Source organism: Gopherus evgoodei, chromosome 9, assembly GCF_007399415.2.
Source record: "Gopherus evgoodei ecotype Sinaloan lineage chromosome 9, rGopEvg1_v1.p, whole genome shotgun sequence".
Taxonomy (NCBI): domain Eukaryota; kingdom Metazoa; phylum Chordata; order Testudines; family Testudinidae; genus Gopherus; species Gopherus evgoodei.
Window position 1 is genome coordinate 80,251,953 of NC_044330.1, and position 18,236 is coordinate 80,270,188.

Here is an 18,236-nt window from a genome sequence, read left to right on the forward strand (position 1 = left end):
AACCTGGGATCTCTATCACTTGAGTTCCATTCATATAGAGGCAGCAGAAGACTCATAAACTTGTACACATGGTCTAGCCTCCAGATAGGGACAAAGAGACCCAGGGTTACAAATACTTCTTCAGAAAGGCAGTGTGAATCAGTGGATGAAATTTAAGCCTGTCATATCAGAGAACTGGGTTCTATTTCTAGCTCTACTTGTGGTGGCCGTATGAAAACTCTGTTACCTTTATTTGTAAAATGGGTGAATGATGGTTGCCTCTCTTCTGAAAGGGGTGTGAAGTCTTGCTCATTGTTAGTGGAAGAGATGGCTCTCATAGCTCTTGCCTTGTAGTTTTTTGTACATTTCTCTAGGCTACAGAGTATTGGGAGGGATGGTCTCTCCCTCTCCCCTGTGTGTGACATTTTACTAGTTCTGCCTGGTGGGTGATAGACCTCAGTGCAAAAATGCATGACACTTGGCAGGTCTGTTAGTGCTGTAAACAACATAACTTCTGTTAGACAGACAGTTGGAGGTAAGGGATAGGAAGGGAGGTGAAATATGATATGGACAAATCATCTTCAGTATGCACTGTTGGAAGGTAAGGAATTAATCACCTAATTTTTGAAAGCTACATACAAAATCTTTGTGAAAATGCCTCTTGTGTCCATTATTAGCATTTGGAGGAAAATAAACTCTGCCATTAAAGCTCTGACCTAAGGAAATAATAGAATTTCACCACGAGTCCTAAACATTAATGACTGATGATATTGGTGGTGAAGCACCCTGCTGAAGTTGGACAGATTTCAGATCATGGTATTAAAAAACAAACAAACCAATCATATTGTTTTGACACATACATTTAAAGAAAATAAATCTATAGTTTTTCAGCCTGCTAGTTTGTAAAGGCACAGTGTTTTCAGTTAAATGTAACATGATTTTTATTTTTATTTCAAAGAATTATTTTGCTGAGGATCAGGCTTGTTCTCTTGTTCAGCCGTGTCAGTCTAATGTTCTGTTTTGTATAAAACAAGCTTAATTTGTTGTTTTCTACATGAAGCTTTTTTACTTTATAGGAAGCTAATGATTGTGGTCATAGTTAAGATTCTGTCTAATATCTACGAACAATTTAAATGTTTAGATGTTTTAAATTTTGTTTTGTAATTAATGTACAAAAATTATTGTAACAACTTTCTCCCTAAGATATCCCAGTCGCTGGGACTGATTTTTTTTTTTCTTCTTCTCTCTTTTCCCACAAGATGGACTTTTTGTTTTTCTTTTCTTTTTACTGTGTTCTGCATTTACTTAAAATTTAAAAATAATTTGTATGGTCAGTTGTTCTTTGCTTCCTGTGGCACTATATCAGCTACTTCCAAAACTGCCATCATATGCTGTCTTGCTCTTCTCCCGCTGCCACCTTTTGTTTAAAGCCAAATAAAGGGCCCAGTCCTGAATTGCATGTGCGCTCAAAATTCTCACTAATGTTTTGGATGCATAAGGATAGTAGGATCAGGCTGTAAAATGTTAAATGGTGATAAAGCAAAAACATCCTTTGAGATAACAATTTCATCTTGCCAGAAGTGAAGTTTTTTTGGATGGTAATGTAAAATAGCATTAGGTTTATGTGGAGTGTGTATTTTTAATTTTATGGAAAAGGTGAACATGTAGACGGGTCGGCAACCTCTGGCACATGGCTCGCCGGGGTAAGCACCCTGGCAAGTCAGGCCAGTTTGTTTATCTTCCGCGTCTGCAGATTTGCCTATTGCGGCTCCCACTGGCATGGCCAGCACATCCCTCAGCCTGTGCTGCTTTCTGCTGCCCCCATTGGCCTGGGACGGCAAACCGCGGAGAGTGGGAGCTGCCACAGATAAACAAGTTGGCCTGGCACCTGGCGAGCTGCATGCCAGAGGTTGCTGACCCCTGATGTAGACTTTATGCCTGGGCTAGTACGTTTTTATGGAGATTTAGCAAAGTTGCCTTAGGCTATGTCTATACTACAGCTGCAGTGCCGCAGCGTAGACTCTTCCTACATTGACTAAAGGTTTTTTTCATCAGAGTGTAGTTCATCTGTCTGAGAAGCAGTAGATAGATTGACGGAAGAATTCTTCCATTGACCTAACAGCTTCTATACCAGGAGTTAGGTCGATCTAACTACTGCATTCAGGATGTGAAATTTTTCACAGCTCTGAGTGACATAGCTTTTAAGTGTAGACCAGGCCTTTACAGTCTTGGTTAAATGTTTGAGTCTTCACTGCCCCAAGGTAACAGTTTGACTTCATCTCATAGTTTGTGCTGCTCCGTAGAGAATTTACTGGTGGTTGTTACAAGCAACAATGGCATCTTCAGGAAAAAGCCTTTTAAACTGAAATTAATTAGAAGAGGTTTTTAGTGATTATTGCTATAAAAAGGTAGCCTTTTTTGGTTATATAGTTTAACAGCTCAGGTTAAATCCATCTCATAAAGGAAAACCACTAACATAGTTCATATCAGAAGTTCTGAAAAGTAAATAAAAATATCGGTATGGATGAATTTTTTTTTTTTGGAAAAAAGTGAGATGTGTACACTAGTGTTATGATTGTTTGAATAAATGAGTGATTTCTACAAGTATTAAAATATTTATTCCAACTTTCAGAGTATCTTCTTTTATTTTTAGATGAATCTGCGTTCTGTATTTACTGTAGAACAACAAAGGATATTACAGCGTTATTATGAAAATGGAATGACAAATCAAAGTAAAAATTGCTTTCAGCTCATATTACAGTGTGCACAAGAAACTAAGCTGGACTTCAGTGTAGTCAGGGTAAGTACTGAGGCCTTCCACACTTGAATTTACGTAATTATTTTACAAGTACATTTGTTTACATAAAATATCTGTAGGGGATGGAATCATTAACTTTATTTTTTTAAAAAGGCTTCCATCCCCAGCTATAATATATGCGCATTCTTTCCTGAGAGAGGGCTGCTTGTAGTCTGTGTTCCTATGAACGCTTTTACGTTATTGAAGTATTAGTAGGGACTTTCATGCTGTGCAAGCAACAGGGGTCCCTTCAAGAAAGCTAAATTCCAAATAGGGTTTTCCTGCTGAAAACCTAGATTATATATCACATAAAGTGAATGTTGTTTATATCAGGAAACGGCTTTGAAATAGAATAGAAATTTTGTTTCCTTTAAAAATGACTTTGAAAGAGATCTATAAAACTGCTGTGTTCCTTGTCATAAATAGATGGCATTGCTGCTTATTGGTATTAGTTATCAGTAAACAATAATATCGAGTAGCTTAGTGCTTCTGGGGTCTCTTCTGAAGACACTGAATTTCATGGGAGCAAGATAATGCTCCCCCTATGAAAGAAGAGCCATTTTGTATATAATGTTTCACAAGGAAGTAGAAATCATGAAGCAATAGTTAAGAGTTGGTACAACAATCAAGCAGGCAGGAGCCAGATACAAGCAGCTACAGTGGGTACATCTACAACACTGTGTGGGAGGGAAGAAGGAGATAAGACCCATTTAGTTATTCCCAACCCCGTGGACCCAGAACCATGTAGGGGAGCACTCCTTCCCTCCCATTGCCCCCCCCTCCCCATTCCAGAGGCACCACCTTCTAAGTAGCCTTGCCTCTCTGGAGAAACTTGAGCTCAGGATAGAGGGGGAAAAAAACCCTAGGAAGCCCACCAGAAACTCAGACTGGCAGGAGCAGACAAGTAGCTGCAGTAGGGAACTTTGGATGTTTTCAGTAGTTTTTGCTCTGGACATTCTCTCCCCTGTGCTGATTGGCTGATTGTTTCAGGTCCCTCACAGTCTCTTTGCCTCAGTCTACCTGTTGTACCTACTCCCTGCCTTCCATCCCTCTTCTTTCTTCTCCAGTCTCCTTTACTATGTTCCCTACAGGTCCATTCTTCCTTCAGTTTTCTGTCTGTTTAGCCATCGCCTTCCTGACAAAAGCATTTCCACAAAGATTGTGGCAGTAACATGCCATTTGCAGACCAACATACCTCTTGTTCTGCTGGTATTTTGTAATCCCCACTCCTCCTTGTCCAACCTGTCTGTTTAGATTGTAGAAGCAAAGACTATCTCTTACTGTGTACAGTGCCTAGCACAGTGGGACCTAGATCTCAGTTGGGATGCTACCACAGTACTAGAAAAAATTAATAATAATGTAAAAGTCATACGGAAAATGCAATAGCGTCTCTGTTAATCTCTGTATTGAGTCTTGATTAGTTTTATGGGTTAGTATATTGCCATCTTGACAAATTCTTGAATTGGCTTGGGGATAAGGTAAAGACTTATTCTGAGATTCTCTTTAATGACTTATTTCAGTTCATGATACCATTTTAAAAACAAAAACAAGATTTATGAGAAAAGTAGATGATGCAATATATTGTTTCTTTCCAAATTAGAACCTGTACAGCCAGTCCTGGAAAGAAAGAGGATTTTTTTCTTTGTTGGGACACTTAAGCATTCAAACCAAAATGGATTTAGACTTTCCCAACATAGAAAGTTCAGAAATAAGCTATTTCTTTAATAGTTAACATAATTGTAATTGTGAAGTATTTTACCAAAGCAGTTTTACTTCAATTTTTTGTATATGTTTTAAAATAACTGTTTGATTTGACAATTGAGTATTAATTTTGCTGAATGATGAGGTGATTTTTCTATTAGTTCCAAACTGGGTTTTTTTAAATATATTTTATAGTTTTTCTTCTGATATAATTTCAGTTTGAAAAGGATATTATCTGAATAGAAGTAAAACAAATAGGACCACAGGATGCAACAAGTTTTCAGATATGCATTTCTAATTAATGTGTGCGATTGTGAGCTAATTGGGAGAGAGATTAATTTGCTTTTTCCTGAAACTTGTGGCTAGTCATGTTTTGGGTTGGAGGCTGCTTGTTTCCTCTTAAGAAGAGAGCAGAACTAAAAACATTATGCGAGGAATATAAATCCTTGCTGATCCAAGCATTTATATGTGTAACTATTGAAGTCAGTGGGATGATTTGCATGCTTAATCATGTGCTTAAATTAAGTGCTTTGCTAGATCGGGGGCTATGTATCGTTACAATTGTTAAATTTGTTTTTATATTGATCATTAGAACTTGTAAATGAGATGTCGTCATTGGTATCATTCTGTATTTTGCATGATACATGCTAGTAGATGGATGGTAATGCAGAAAACTGCTCTCTTCTGTTAATATGAGCATCAGACTACTTTTGTCTTGAGGTGAGATTTCCAGTGAATTTCCATAGATATGAGGTTCAGATATTAAACTCTAAACAACTATGTGGGTGTATCAGAATGTAAGGTGGAGTTGGCTGTCTTTAAAAAAAAAAAAAAAAAAGTATTTGTATAAAATCCAGAATAAGTACAGAATAAATCCTCCTTTTTGTTCTGAGTAAAACTGATCACTTTGGTTTGCTGAATTTTCAGCTCTTGTTTGAGTTAACTCGTCACCATTTTGCTACACACCAAAGATCAGCAAAGTGGCACAGCAACAAAAATTGTACTATATGATCTGTGTACACACTTACAGTCTGATCCTGCATCCATAGATGTCTAAGGAGTTTTGTCACTAACCTGAATGTGAGCAGAAGGAAGCTCTTATTTTCTAGTGGATCCTTATGTCCATAACTCTCCTCTTTATACTGAAGCATATAAATTAGCAGAAATTGACAGTTACAAATCTGAAGTCAAATTTAGAGCTTGTGTACACTTAAAATGCTAGTGGTGCATAGGATGACCAAACAGCAAGTGTGAAAAATCGGGACAGGAGGTGGGGAGTAATAGGTGCCTATATAAGAAAAAGCCCCCAAAATCAGGACCGTCCTGATAAAATTTGGACATCTGGTTACCCTAGTGGTACAGCTGGACCACTGCAGCTGTGCCACTGTAGTATTTCAGTCTTGATGCGACTTACGTGATGGGAGGGGTTCTCCCATTGGCTCGGTCGGGGGAAGAATTCTTCTGTCAGCCTATCACTGTCTACATGAGGACTTAGAGTGGCTTAACGCCGCCGCTTAGGGGGGTGGATTTTTTTACCCTGACCAACACAGTTAAGCCAACCTGATTTTCTAGTGTAGACTAGGCATCAGTAGAAGGAGACAGGATGGGTGAGGTAGTATCTTTGATTGGACCAACTTCTCTTGGTGAGAGAGACAAGCTTTCCAGCTACACAGAGCTCTTCTTCGGGTCTGGGAAAGGTACAAAAATGTCACAGCTAAAGAGAAGGTGGAACAGGTTGTTTTGCATAAGTAGTTAGCATATTGTAAGAGGCCATTCAATGTGGAGTGGACAGTTAACACCACTGCAGTCATAGGACAAAAAAAGGAGGATTAATGAGTTACAGACTGTTGTAATTGTCCCTGCCTGCAGGTATATGGGATCTTGGGGAGCAATTACCACACAGGTGGGGTGCAAAATAAACTTTATTAAGAAAATGCAAAAACAGGGAAAATTTAATAGTGAGGGGTATGGGGTTTGTTAAGGTAGGCAATTGGGGAGGGAGTTCTTTTAGTATAGTATAGGGGGTTTCAATAGTGGGGTACAATACAGTGGGGTACAATACAGTTGGTAACCAACTAACACTGAAGTATAAATGTAACAGGTAGCTAACAATTTCTAGGTAAAGGGTGTGTCACAGCAGCATATAACCAACTAACAGTTATGGGTAAAATGTGTTAAATAACCAACAACTTTAGGTAAAAATGTGTCACAGTGGTGTAAATATAAATGTGAGGTGTGTGAGAGAGAAAAAGGGTAACCAATGGGGTTTTATGCTAGACTTCAGTAATACAATTGAGGTTTGGCAGTAGGAGCGGGGTGAACACGTGGGGGAAGGGATTAAAAGAGAGAGAGAGAGAGAGAAAGGCAGTGGTAGAGGAATGAGGTTAGAGGATGGGGGAAGAGGAGCACGTGGTGGAGCAGAAACCAAAGATAGAGGCACTACAGAGGGAGATTTAAACTCAGGGAGACACAGAGAGCAGACAGGCTGCAAGTTTAAACAGCAGAGAGACTGCAATAAGTGACTGGGGAACTCGGGGGGGGGGGAATTGGGGCAGTGGGAAGACAAATTTAAATAGTAAAAACCTTATCTATCCCCTAACTTAATCAAACTTATATAAAATGACAAGCAGCTACAGAATACAACCAGGCAATGATTTTCTAAACTTATCTTAACCAACAATTAGGCAACACAACAAATATCACAGAAACTTACAAGCTCTACAATCTTAACAAACTATGACTTATTAAAAAAAAACAAGACCTATGGTGCACCTTATGCTATGGGGAGGTTACAGAGGGCAGAGTGGTATGTATCCAGGACCCAGCTCCAAAGGAAGCCAAGGGATGGTAGCTACAGCGGTGGATACAGCTGAAAGCAGAGAGCCCCAAGGCAAAGCCCACAGGAGCAGAGCTTAGCAGTGGCAAAGAGCCCTGTAGTTTAAGAGAGGTTTTAAGGCACAGACCAAGGTTTAGCTTGAGTCTGTGTGCTGGGGAAACAGAGCCAGCAGCTAAAATAATAGGAAGTTAGAAAGTTTTACAGAGGGATTCTTACCAGTCCCCAAGGCAGCAGCAAAGGCAGAAGCAGCAGCAACATCAGAAGAGGCAAGGAGGGTTCGGTACAGTCTCAATAATCAGGAGATCTCTCAGGTAGCAATTCGTTTTTCGTGGGGGGGGGTTCAAAAACGGGGGTACGCTCAAAAATAAAACGAGAGCGGAGAAAGGACCCCCCAGAACCCCTGGCTGATCAGACCAGGCAGCAATGCAGGAACCTTTCTGAGGTGTGTTTCAAAAATGTCTGGTTTTAAAGGCAAACTTGGGCAGTTTCCCACCAGTAATCCTGATAGGCTCCCTCTGTCACAGGGGAGGGGGCACAGGGGAAAAACTGAAGGTAAGCCCAGAGACATGCCTGGACATAGTCCTGTGCAATAGGTGACTCAAGAGCACATGAGACTATGACTCATGCCCAGGATCTTAAAACCACAATAGGCCTTGCAGCTCTGGACATTGCCTACCCTACACCAAGCCCAGGTTCAACGAGGTGATAACAGGACTAACCCTTTGAAAAGGGCAGTGGTCCCATTTAGCATGCAGCACAAGTGGCCATCCCTTTGAGAAGGGCAATGGCTCTTGTTAAACAACTTAAGGGGCCCTCCCTTTGAGAAGGGCAGTGGCCCTGGTAAACAACTTAACAGCCAGGGAAGGGCGGCCACAGGAGAACAGAAAACAAAATGGAGTCTGGGGAAACAAAATGGAATAGGGGAATAGCTGTAACGGACAGTAATAAGGCATAATCCAGTGTCTTTATTAAAACCGTTATTTTTAGGGTCTAGCAAAGTTGTAAATTTAAGCATCTTTTAAATGTGTTTGTGCAGGTTTCCTTTTGAGGATGAGGCCTGAGAGGTCAGATATGGAGTGGTCTGAAAATTGTGATATTGTGTCTTTGTCTTTTTATAATTTTTCTGTGTGAGTTCATTCAAGAGCATAGTGATTGTCTGGGTGCACATTGTGATAGGCATATTCAGTACCTTTGTCTACATTTAATTTAAGCCTGGGAGTCTGAATTCATAACTTTGCTAGACACTAAAAATCATGGGCTTAATAAAGATACTGGATTTATGGGTTATTACTACAATCTGTAACCTATTAAACACTGGTTCTATGACAGCAGAGGTATTAAGTGCCACTTCACCTTAAATGCTCTCTTACAATACATGACAACTATTTATGTTAAACAGTCTGTTTCACCTTCTGTTTAGCTGTGACCCTGAGTACCTTTCCAGGACCTGAAGAGCTCTGGGCTAGTCTACCCTGGCAATGCTCCCAGCGCTCTAAAAACCCCACCTCCACGAGGGGCGCAGCTCCCAGCGCTGGTGCACTGTCTACGCTGGTGCTTTACAGTGCTGAAACTTGCTGTGCTTGGGCGGGGGGGCCTGTTTTCACACATCTGAGTGAGAAAGTTGCAGCGCTGTAAATTGCCAGTGTAGCACAGAAGTTGATCCAATAGAAGATATTCTCTCACCCATCCTGACACCAACATGGCTACAACAACACTGCAGACAACTTGATATGAAACTCTTATGAGTATGTAAATTAATCCCACCTCCTTCATGGTAAAGGTTGTTTGTGTAGTACTGATATTGCAACACCATGCATGTTGTCATAGGCGCCGACTTTCTAATGTGTCAGAGGGGTGCTCCCCTCCCACCCCGCCTGCACTCCACCCCTTCCCGCAAGTCCCCACCGCCATCTTGTCTCTTCCTGCTCCTCCCCCACCCTCGCTCTTCCCTCCCTCCCTCCCAGTGCCTCCTGCATGCCGCAGATCAGCTGTTCCATGGTGGGCAGGAGGTGCTGATTGATGGGAGGCACTGGAGGGTGGCGGAGGTGCTGATAGAGGGGCTGCCTTCCCCCCCCCGCCCCCAACATGAGTGCTCCAGCCCTGGAGTACTCACAGAGCCTGCACCTGTGCCTGCTGCTTCTAATAAAAGTTACAAGCAACACTCTGTTGAAATGCTGAAGTTAGTGTTCCCCACTACCTTTGTTAAATACATTTTCATTCATTAGTTTCAGAGCAAGTTTTCCTACTTGATGTATTTTGTTTGAAACCAGTAATGGGTTTTTGGAACTTAAGTACAAAATCACTAAAGATCTCTAGCTTGTTCTCTTCAAAAGAGAGACTTTTGCATAAAACAGCCTCCACTGTTTTAAATATCTTGTATATAATTTCAAATATTTATCACTGTTAGTTACAGAAATATCTGTAATGGGAAATTATTCTGTCTGTTGAACCTAATCCCCTTAGTCTGTATTAGATTTATGTAATCAGATCAGTTTTTCTCACTAAAAGCAGCTCTTGAGGTATATGATTTAAAAAGTTAAATTAAAAAGACAAACATTTTTACAATTCTTTTTTGACCAATCTTCAATTCAGTCCCTTTGTGTTGGAAAACTTTTCCCCTGACTTGGGATTCATTGATACTTTGACAACGCTTGTGTGTATACATATATTTTTAATTAAATTAAAAAAATAAGAGAAGATAAGTGTCTGTAGTATGGCAATTTTGAAAACATCTCAGCTATTGGATAGTAAAGATACTGATTATGCTGAATCTCTCAGTATAATTATTGGTTTCAGGAGTACCTTGTTTTCATTAGATGTAAAAGTTGAAATTGGGAAGGGGAAGGAATTAAACACCTAGTGTATCCTTGTTTGGTTTTTCTTCACAATAAAAAATGAAAGGTAAAACCAAGTTCAAGTATGTGGAGGAGAAAACCACAAGCTTCTGCCATGTTTATGCAAAGATAATTTTGGGGCAAGAAGAGGGGAGATGCAACAAGTTGTATATTCTTTTCTGAGGTGGGCCAGAACTAGAAATCTTCACTCTACTGAACTTCAGGCATTTGGATAAAATGGGACCTGGATCCCCATCATCTGTGGTTTTGATTTTTGCATAATGAAGACATGTCTCTTTCCCCTCCCCCTTACAACTATTTTTGATGCTACCCATTTCTAATATATTAGTAATTTAAATATTAATTGTAAAGACTTATATACATGCAGAAGTCTTTGGAAGATTGAGGCTTTGAATATTAAGAAAAACTGAGTGTGGCTAACATTCTTATATATTAATATTTTGTATTTGCAGACTTGGGTTGGCAATAAAAGAAGAAAGATGAGCAGCAAGAATGTTGCAGAATCTGGAGGCACCCCACCTAGGACTGTTCCTAGCACCCCTACAGTGCCTCCAGAAGTAGCTGTCAGAAATGTGGTAAACATTGCTCGATCCCAAAGCCAGCAGTCTTCTTGGACATCATCTAACAACGATGTAATAGTAACTGGTATATATAGCCCAGCTAGTTCATCCAGCAGGCAGGGATCCACGAAACAGACTAATGCTTCAATGACTGAGATACATAAAAACTCTATTCAGAGACAACCTGGAAAAAGTGATACAGAATTTCAGCAGCAGCATATCCCTGTAGGACGACAAGTATCACATTGTAAAGGTGCTTCGCTGCTCCTGGGGGAAAAAACTATTATTTTGTCAAGACAAACAAGTGTGTTGAATTCTGCAAACTCCATATACAATCATACTAAGAAAAATTATGGTGGTTCATCGGTCCAGACTGCAGAGTTAGTGTTACCTCAAAAGCCAATAATATGCCACAGGCCATGTAAAGCTGAACCAGTGGGGTGTCAGAGGTTACACAAACCAGAACACACAGCCTTTGCATCACACATCCCATCTGGACAAAGAGCTAATGTTCGAGACCCTTCTTGTAGCACACAAAACTTGGAAATTCGTGAAGTTTTTTCCTTGGCAGTTACTGATCAATCTCAAAGAATTATGGGAGGAAATACAACACAGAAGCCTTGTTCGGTCGAAGGCAGTTGCCTGTCCATTGCAATGGAAACAGGAGATGCTGATGATGAATATGCTAGAGAGGAAGAGCTTGCATCTATGGGAGCACAAATACAAAGTTATTCAAGGTTTTGTGAAAATAGCAGTTCCCTTCGAGTGGAGAACCAAAGCACAGCTTTGTCTGGACCAGGCAGAAGTGTGAGCTGCAGTTCACAGATGGTGAATTCCAGGGACTTGCCTGACAATGTATTATATCATAACAGAGACTACCGGTTGCCTCCACGGACCTCATTACATACACCATCCAGTACACTGTATAGTACTGCTAATCCATCAAGAAGTAACTTTTCTCCTCATTTTACATCTTCAAATCAACTGAGGCTGTCGCAAAACCAAAACAACTATCAGGTAATCTGTACATTTATTTTTGCCTTTCAAATTTTCAAGACTCTTCTTCTGTGAAAGCTGAAAATGTAGACTAATATATCTTGATCCATTGATGAAAGTTTACACTGTTCCTTGGCCCTGTTTCAGGTTTTCTCCTAAATGCTATGAGCTGAGTCTGGCATATAGGGCAAATCATATCAGTCGCTTCCTCCTTTTTGAGTGCATCCATCCCCTCTCCTTGAAATGAAAGTTTTGGATTCATTGTTAGAAATGGTAAGCATCAGTTCCTCCTTCTTTCCCCCTGCTCACCAAGCTACCATATACTCTTTTTTGCTTCCTGTTTTTTTATGGCGATTGGGATCTTTTTCCAATTAGTCAGGGTGTTGGCAGACACCAGTTACCCTTGGAGTCCTTCACCCTTGGAGTTTAGTTTGCACCATTTGTGTTACAGGAGATGTAATGAGGGCATCTCCAGGACCCAGGTTGCATCTCATGCCCATAAAATATGCTTACAGAGGTAAAGAGAGAGGAGAAATGCGAGTGCAGATTACTGGGGGGCAGAAGAAAGACCTGTGTCCAGCAGTGGCTGGAGCATTGCAAATCATTGTGGATCCATTTGTTGGAGGAAAAGAAACTGCAGGAAGCATCAGAGTTGGTTTCAAAGTGGCAGAACTGTTGTGCTTTCCAGTATAGCGCAGTGCCTGGAACCTGAGTTAAGGAGCTCTTGATGATCATGATGAGGATATAGATTTGAGCATTGTCTCCTAACATGACATTGGTTGCTGTTCCTCTTTCAGAGGAACTGTAGTCTCCTTAATGGTAAAACTGAGGCATCCCAGAAGTTCAACACCTTCTTCTAAATACTTTTCTCACTACTGTAGTTTAACTCTTTAAATAAATGTCACTTTTCATCATAAGATACTACCAGGAATGTCACAGTTCTGTGGCAGTCGCAAGTTTTAAAGGGCCATTAGCATACACCCTGTCCATAGTTTTTGTGACCTCTATGAATAGGAATTGCAAATCCTCACAAGCAATCTCCTTGCCATTTTGGGTGCATGTGCTATGCTTATTATCCTTTCTCTCCCTTAATGGATAGAGCTTTTCTCCTCTCTAGAGATGGTCAATTAGCACTTGCTGTTAAAGTGCAAATTTGGATCAGAATGTTATTTAAACAAAGTGCCTTTACTTAAGAAAAAACAGAGTTGTGAAAATGAAGAAAAGCCTGTAAACATATTTTTGTCTAGCCATGAGCTGTTAAAAGCTGCAAAAGTGCCGTCTGTACAGCTTAAGAGTTGGTAACTAGAAACTTCACATATCTAAATGTATTTTCTTGTTTTTCTTCACTGTTGTTGCAAACAAATGACATTCTTGGTTTTTAGTTCATGACATGGTGGCAGTGGCAGATTCTTTTCGGTGTCTCCTCATCACTGGTCTTAGGAAACTAGATATCAAAAGTCCTCATTAACTTGTTAAACATTAGGCCAGCTGTTCACATAAGAAATTAGCAAATCTGTAACCAGCCTTCCCATATAATGCATGCATCTCCATAATTATTTTATAATCGGGAAGCTTGAATCAGGTTTTTTTCTATTGCACAAATAGACCACTTCTTCCTCATATTGCTGTAAAAAAACTTCAGACAGTGTTAGGTAATAAAGCAAGTCCTCACTCACCTCTCCAACACCCAAGTTCGTGCGGAGTTGGAATTTGGGCACACAATTCTGTCAGAGACCAAACAGCAATGCGTTGATCAACGGGCTCACACTACCCCAAAAGCTTTAGAATAAGTGTGGCCCCTTTATTAGGGGTGAGCATCAATATTTATACACAGAAGTAAACAAAGTGATTAATAAAAGATAATGGTCATGCATAATCAATCAAGATTTTACAGGAAAAGCAAGTTTAACAAGTAAATGCATAGAGATAAAGGCTAATGGCTACTTGAGGAAGGGGGTGTCATGAGTAGTTTGCAGGTCAGTGCTTTGTTCAAAAAAAAGGTTCAGAAAGGATTATGCAGAGACGGCCAGTCTGGGTGTTTTTTTGGCTCCAAAGTTCACCAAAAGTTTAGACCCAACAACAGTATTAACCTATTTCAAAGGATTCTTTTGTTCCTGGGAAAGGGAGTCTTTCTGTTTAGTCTTAATAGTATGGCTTTGTACTAGTTACCAATGGTTCAGTATAGTCTTTTCCAAAGTATATCCCCTAGGAATGCATCCCTTCTTAGGTAAAGAGCCCTTTGGAATGAAAACTGAGTTGCCCTTTTTGTGCAGTTTAGTTGTAGCCATATCAGTCCAGGATATTAGAGAGACATGGAGGGTGAGATAATATCTTTTATTGGACCAACCTTCTGTTCGTGAGCGAGACAAGCTTTTGAGCCACACAGCGCTCTTCTTCAGATCTAGGGGCTTGTCTACATCAGCAAGTTGCAGCGCTGGTGAGGGAGTTACAGCGTTGCAACTTTGAAGGTGTACACATCTGCAGGGCATCACCAGCGCTGCAACTCCCTGTTTGCAGCGCTGGCCGTACTCCCGTTTTGTCTCGGGTGTAGAGGATCCAGCGCTGGTGATCCAGCGCTGGTAATCCAATGTAAACACTTACCAGCGCTTTTCTTGACCTCCGTGGAAGGAGGAAGCCTCTGGTAATCAAGCTGATCTCCTTTCCCGGTTTGCTCTCTCGTTCCCGGAACCCCGAGCAAGCAGGTCTCCTTCCCTGCGGTTTGCTGGGTGGCTCCGGGAACGCGAGAGCAAACCGCGGCGAAGCTGGTCTCCTTCCCCGGTTTGCTCTCTCGTTCCCGGAACCCCGAGCAAGCAGGTCTCCTTCCCTGCGGTTTGCTGGGTGGCTCCGGGAACGCGAGAGCAAACCGCGGCGAAGCTGGTCTCCTTCCCCGGTTTGCTCTCTCGTTCCCGGAACCCCGAGCAAGCAGGTAAGGAGAACCGCTTGCTCGGCGGTTCGGGGAACGAGAGAGCAAACCGGGAAAGGAGACCAGCTTTGCCGCGGTTTGCTCTCTCGTTCCCGGAGCCACCCTGCAAACCGCAGGGAAGGAGAACCGCTTGCTCGGCGGTTCGGGAAACGAGAGAGCAAACCGGGAAAGGAGACCAGCTTTGCCGCGGTTTGCTCTCTCGTTCCCGGAGCCACCCTGCAAACCGCAGGGAAGGAGAACCGCTTGCTCGGCGGTTCGGGGAACGAGAGAGCAAACCGGGAAAGGAGACCAGCTTCGCCGCGGTTTGCTCTCGCGTTCCCGGAGCCACCCTGCAAACCGCAGGGAAGGAGACCTGCTTGCTCGGGGTTCCGGGAACGAGAGAGCAAGCCGGGGAAGGAGACCAGCTTCGCCGCGGTTTGCTCTCTCGTTCCCGGAACCCCGAGCAAGCAGGTCTCCTTCCCTGCGGTTTGCAGGGTGGCTCCGGGAACGCGAGAGCAAACCGCGGCGAAGCTGGTCTCCTTCCCCGGTTTGCTCTCGCGTTCCCTGAACCCCCCTTGAAGCCGCCCAACAGCGCTGCAGTGTGGCCACATCTAACACCACTTGCAGCGCTGGTTGCTGTAAGTGTGGCCACTCTGCAGCGCTGGCCCTATACAGCTGTACTAATACAGCTGTAACAACCAGCGCTGCAAAATTTTAGATGTAGACATGGCCTAGGAAAGGTAATCCCAGTTTCACAGCAACAAGCAAGGTGGGACAGATTGTTTCGCATAAGTACTTAGAACATATTGTAAGAGATAATAGTGGCTAACTACTTATGCAAGGTGGAACAGATTCTTTAGCATTTTACTGTGAAGCTAGGAGTACCTTTCCCAGACCTGAAAAGAACTCTGTGGGGCTCAAAACTTTCTCGCTCCCAGCAACATTTGTCCAATAAAAGATATTAGTGTTTCCCCTTTGAAAGATATTGAGACTCCTCATGCTACTTCATGGTGCCTGCAGTAGGGTAAGATACAGTATAATACAGATTAGAACATCCCAATCATTATAACTTTGTACAGATTTGTTATAGTTATGTCAGAAAAACTAACATGCAATTGAACTATTACAATCAAACCTGGCTTATTACAAACAAATCATTAGGCATTCCTTTTCATTCCCTTTGTTTCTATGGCTAGTGGGATGAAAACAAGGTGTATTCTGTTCGGTGGGCCTTAGAAAGGGACCAGTTTTGCCTCTGTATTTCCTCTGACTTTTGTGTATGTCCCTCATGAATGTTTTGCAACATGCAGTTTTTGGCCAGGAATGGGGGTGTCACTGTGACTGATATGGCTTACAGATGTGTGTGCCAATCTCAGGTCAGACTGTCAGAAAACAAGGCAGACATCCCATACTGGTGGTATATTTTATTATATTTCACCAAGCCAGTAACAAGTGTGAACTCCTGGATTACTGTATTAATCTTACTGTGGAGCCACAGACAGTCCTCAGTCTCTCCAATCCCTACTTTACCACCAAGACAAACTGGAATTTGTGATAAAAGGTTATTAAAACCAAAAGTCACCACACATTAGATCACTCCTGACCCCAAAGGGCCAGTCACTTACCCCATGTCACTGGATGTTCTTGATCTCACACCAAAGTCAAAGCCGTTATCAATTTCTCTAGTAAACTAACTAAAGATATATTTGCTAAGAAGAAGAAATGAGAGTTATTGAGACGTTAAAGCAGGTAAAATACATTACAGGTGAGTTAGAGTTTGTATGCCAAATGATAACAGAGCTGTAGTATGCTAGTTCTCAATAAGTCTCTCAGGGTTACCCAAAAGGGCTTTAGTGACCTCTGTCCAATTGCTCAAGATTCCCCCTGTCAGAATCCATCAGTCCAGAGATACTGGATCACTCTTAGGGTTTCTTCTTATAGCTGCTTTCCCTGGAATGCAATCTGACAACTTCCCATCATAGCATGAGCCCTCCCACAAACTTTGTCTGTGTGTAGTCAACAAAGGGTTTTCCATTGTTGAGCATAATGACCTATACTTTGAAGTTAACATACTTCTTCATTTACAGTTCAGTCCCGTTTGATGGGCAATTCAGTTGCACATATGTGCACAAAGCATTCAGTTACAGCAGTTTAGACAATCTTTCATTAGTTTTCATGAACAATGTGATAACCAGAAACAATCCTTCATTAGTTTTCATGCAGTTTCACACATTAAATAAATTCTCATCTACACACTAGGGATGTAAAATAGTAAACGGTTAACTGGTAAGCATTAGTCTTAATGGATAATACAACCTAACCATTAACTCCCCACCCCTGGGTGTGCTAGCGCATCCCCAGCTGCACTGGCCTGTCAACCCCATGGCCTGGCCCGATGGAGCAGCCTCAGCCCCGTGCTAGTGGGAGCAGCCCCAGAAGCAGCCCTGAGCCACATCAACAAGCTGGAGCAGGGGCCCCCGCTATAACACAACCCAATATAACACAGGTTCGTGTATAGCGCAGTAGCAGCGAGGCTCCGGCGGCACTTTAAAGAGTCTGGGGCTCCAGCTGCTGCGGGGAGCTCCGGGCCCTTTAAATCCCACTGGAACCCTGCCACCACTACACCGGGGCTGCAGCAGCGGAGCTTGCCGGAGATTTAAAGGGCCTGGGGCTCCCCACAGCAGCTGGATCCGGGAGCTCTTTAAATCACCACTGAAGCCCTGCTGCCCCTACCCCGATATAACAGGTTTCAGCTAAAACGTGGTAGGGATTTTTGGCTCCCCACGACTGTGTTATAGCGGGGTAGAGGTGTATTTAATCCCTATTATACACTAATACATCCATCTGATCTAGGGCTAATTAACTCCTGGGACAAAGATAATGTGAACTTACAGATGAGTGAAGACAATAATATTAACATTTCTTTGAACTACTTTAGCAGATCAGAATTGGTCTGATAACAGTACAATATCTTTTGACACTCCTTTGAATTCTGTTAGCATTGGGGTGAATTAGCCTGCTGCCTTGGGCTGAGCTGGCAACCTGCTAGGCAGCATCACAGGGGGAACAGCTGTTGTGTTTTTTGTTTTTGTTTTTTTCATGGTGTCTTTGATCCTGTGCCCATTTCCAACCTTGCAAAAATGTTGTGACTTAAGTTAATACAGACCCTGTCAGCATTAATTTACTTGTCACTGGCCTCTTTGCTGTGAAATCCTCCGTAAGATGGTAGATTTGGGGGGTAGCAGTGGGTGATGAGGGGGAGGGCAGGAGCTTATGGCATCCAGGTTCTGCAGAAAGCATGTATCCAGAGTGGGGATATTGGCACAGGGGCTGTGTAGATGAGATCTTGAGGGAATATGCTGGTTTTTGAGAGCTGAGCATTATGACTCTTCCTGGGGCTACACAGGGTTGTGAGGCATTTCACTACCACCTGCCCTTAATATGAGGAAGTCTTGTTGGTGTCTGCAGTGGGTCAGTTCCCCATCACCATCAGCCTCTGGTACCACAAGCATTGCATTCCAGGCCTCCACAAGCCCGGCTTTCTCCTTGCAGGTTAATGATAGGCACACTCCAACCTCTGAGCATCTCCCTGGAGTTTCCCAGCCCCTGA

General features: G+C 42.3%; 1 protein-coding gene across 3 annotated transcripts in view; it reads left to right on the plus strand.

The window, feature by feature from the left end:
• Positions 1–18,236, plus strand: part of HDX (highly divergent homeobox) — a 91,059-nt gene that overhangs the window by 15,428 nt on the left and 57,395 nt on the right. For 2 of the 3 annotated variants that reach the window (XM_030576149.1, XM_030576150.1), the window contains 2 exons: positions 2,633–2,779; positions 10,621–11,745. In XM_030576149.1, coding sequence (XP_030432009.1) covers positions 2,633–2,779; positions 10,621–11,745 — 1,272 coding nt within the window. The remainder of the gene's footprint in view (positions 1–2,632; positions 2,780–10,620; positions 11,746–18,236) is intronic. The other variant, XM_030576151.1, reaches the window with a different exon arrangement.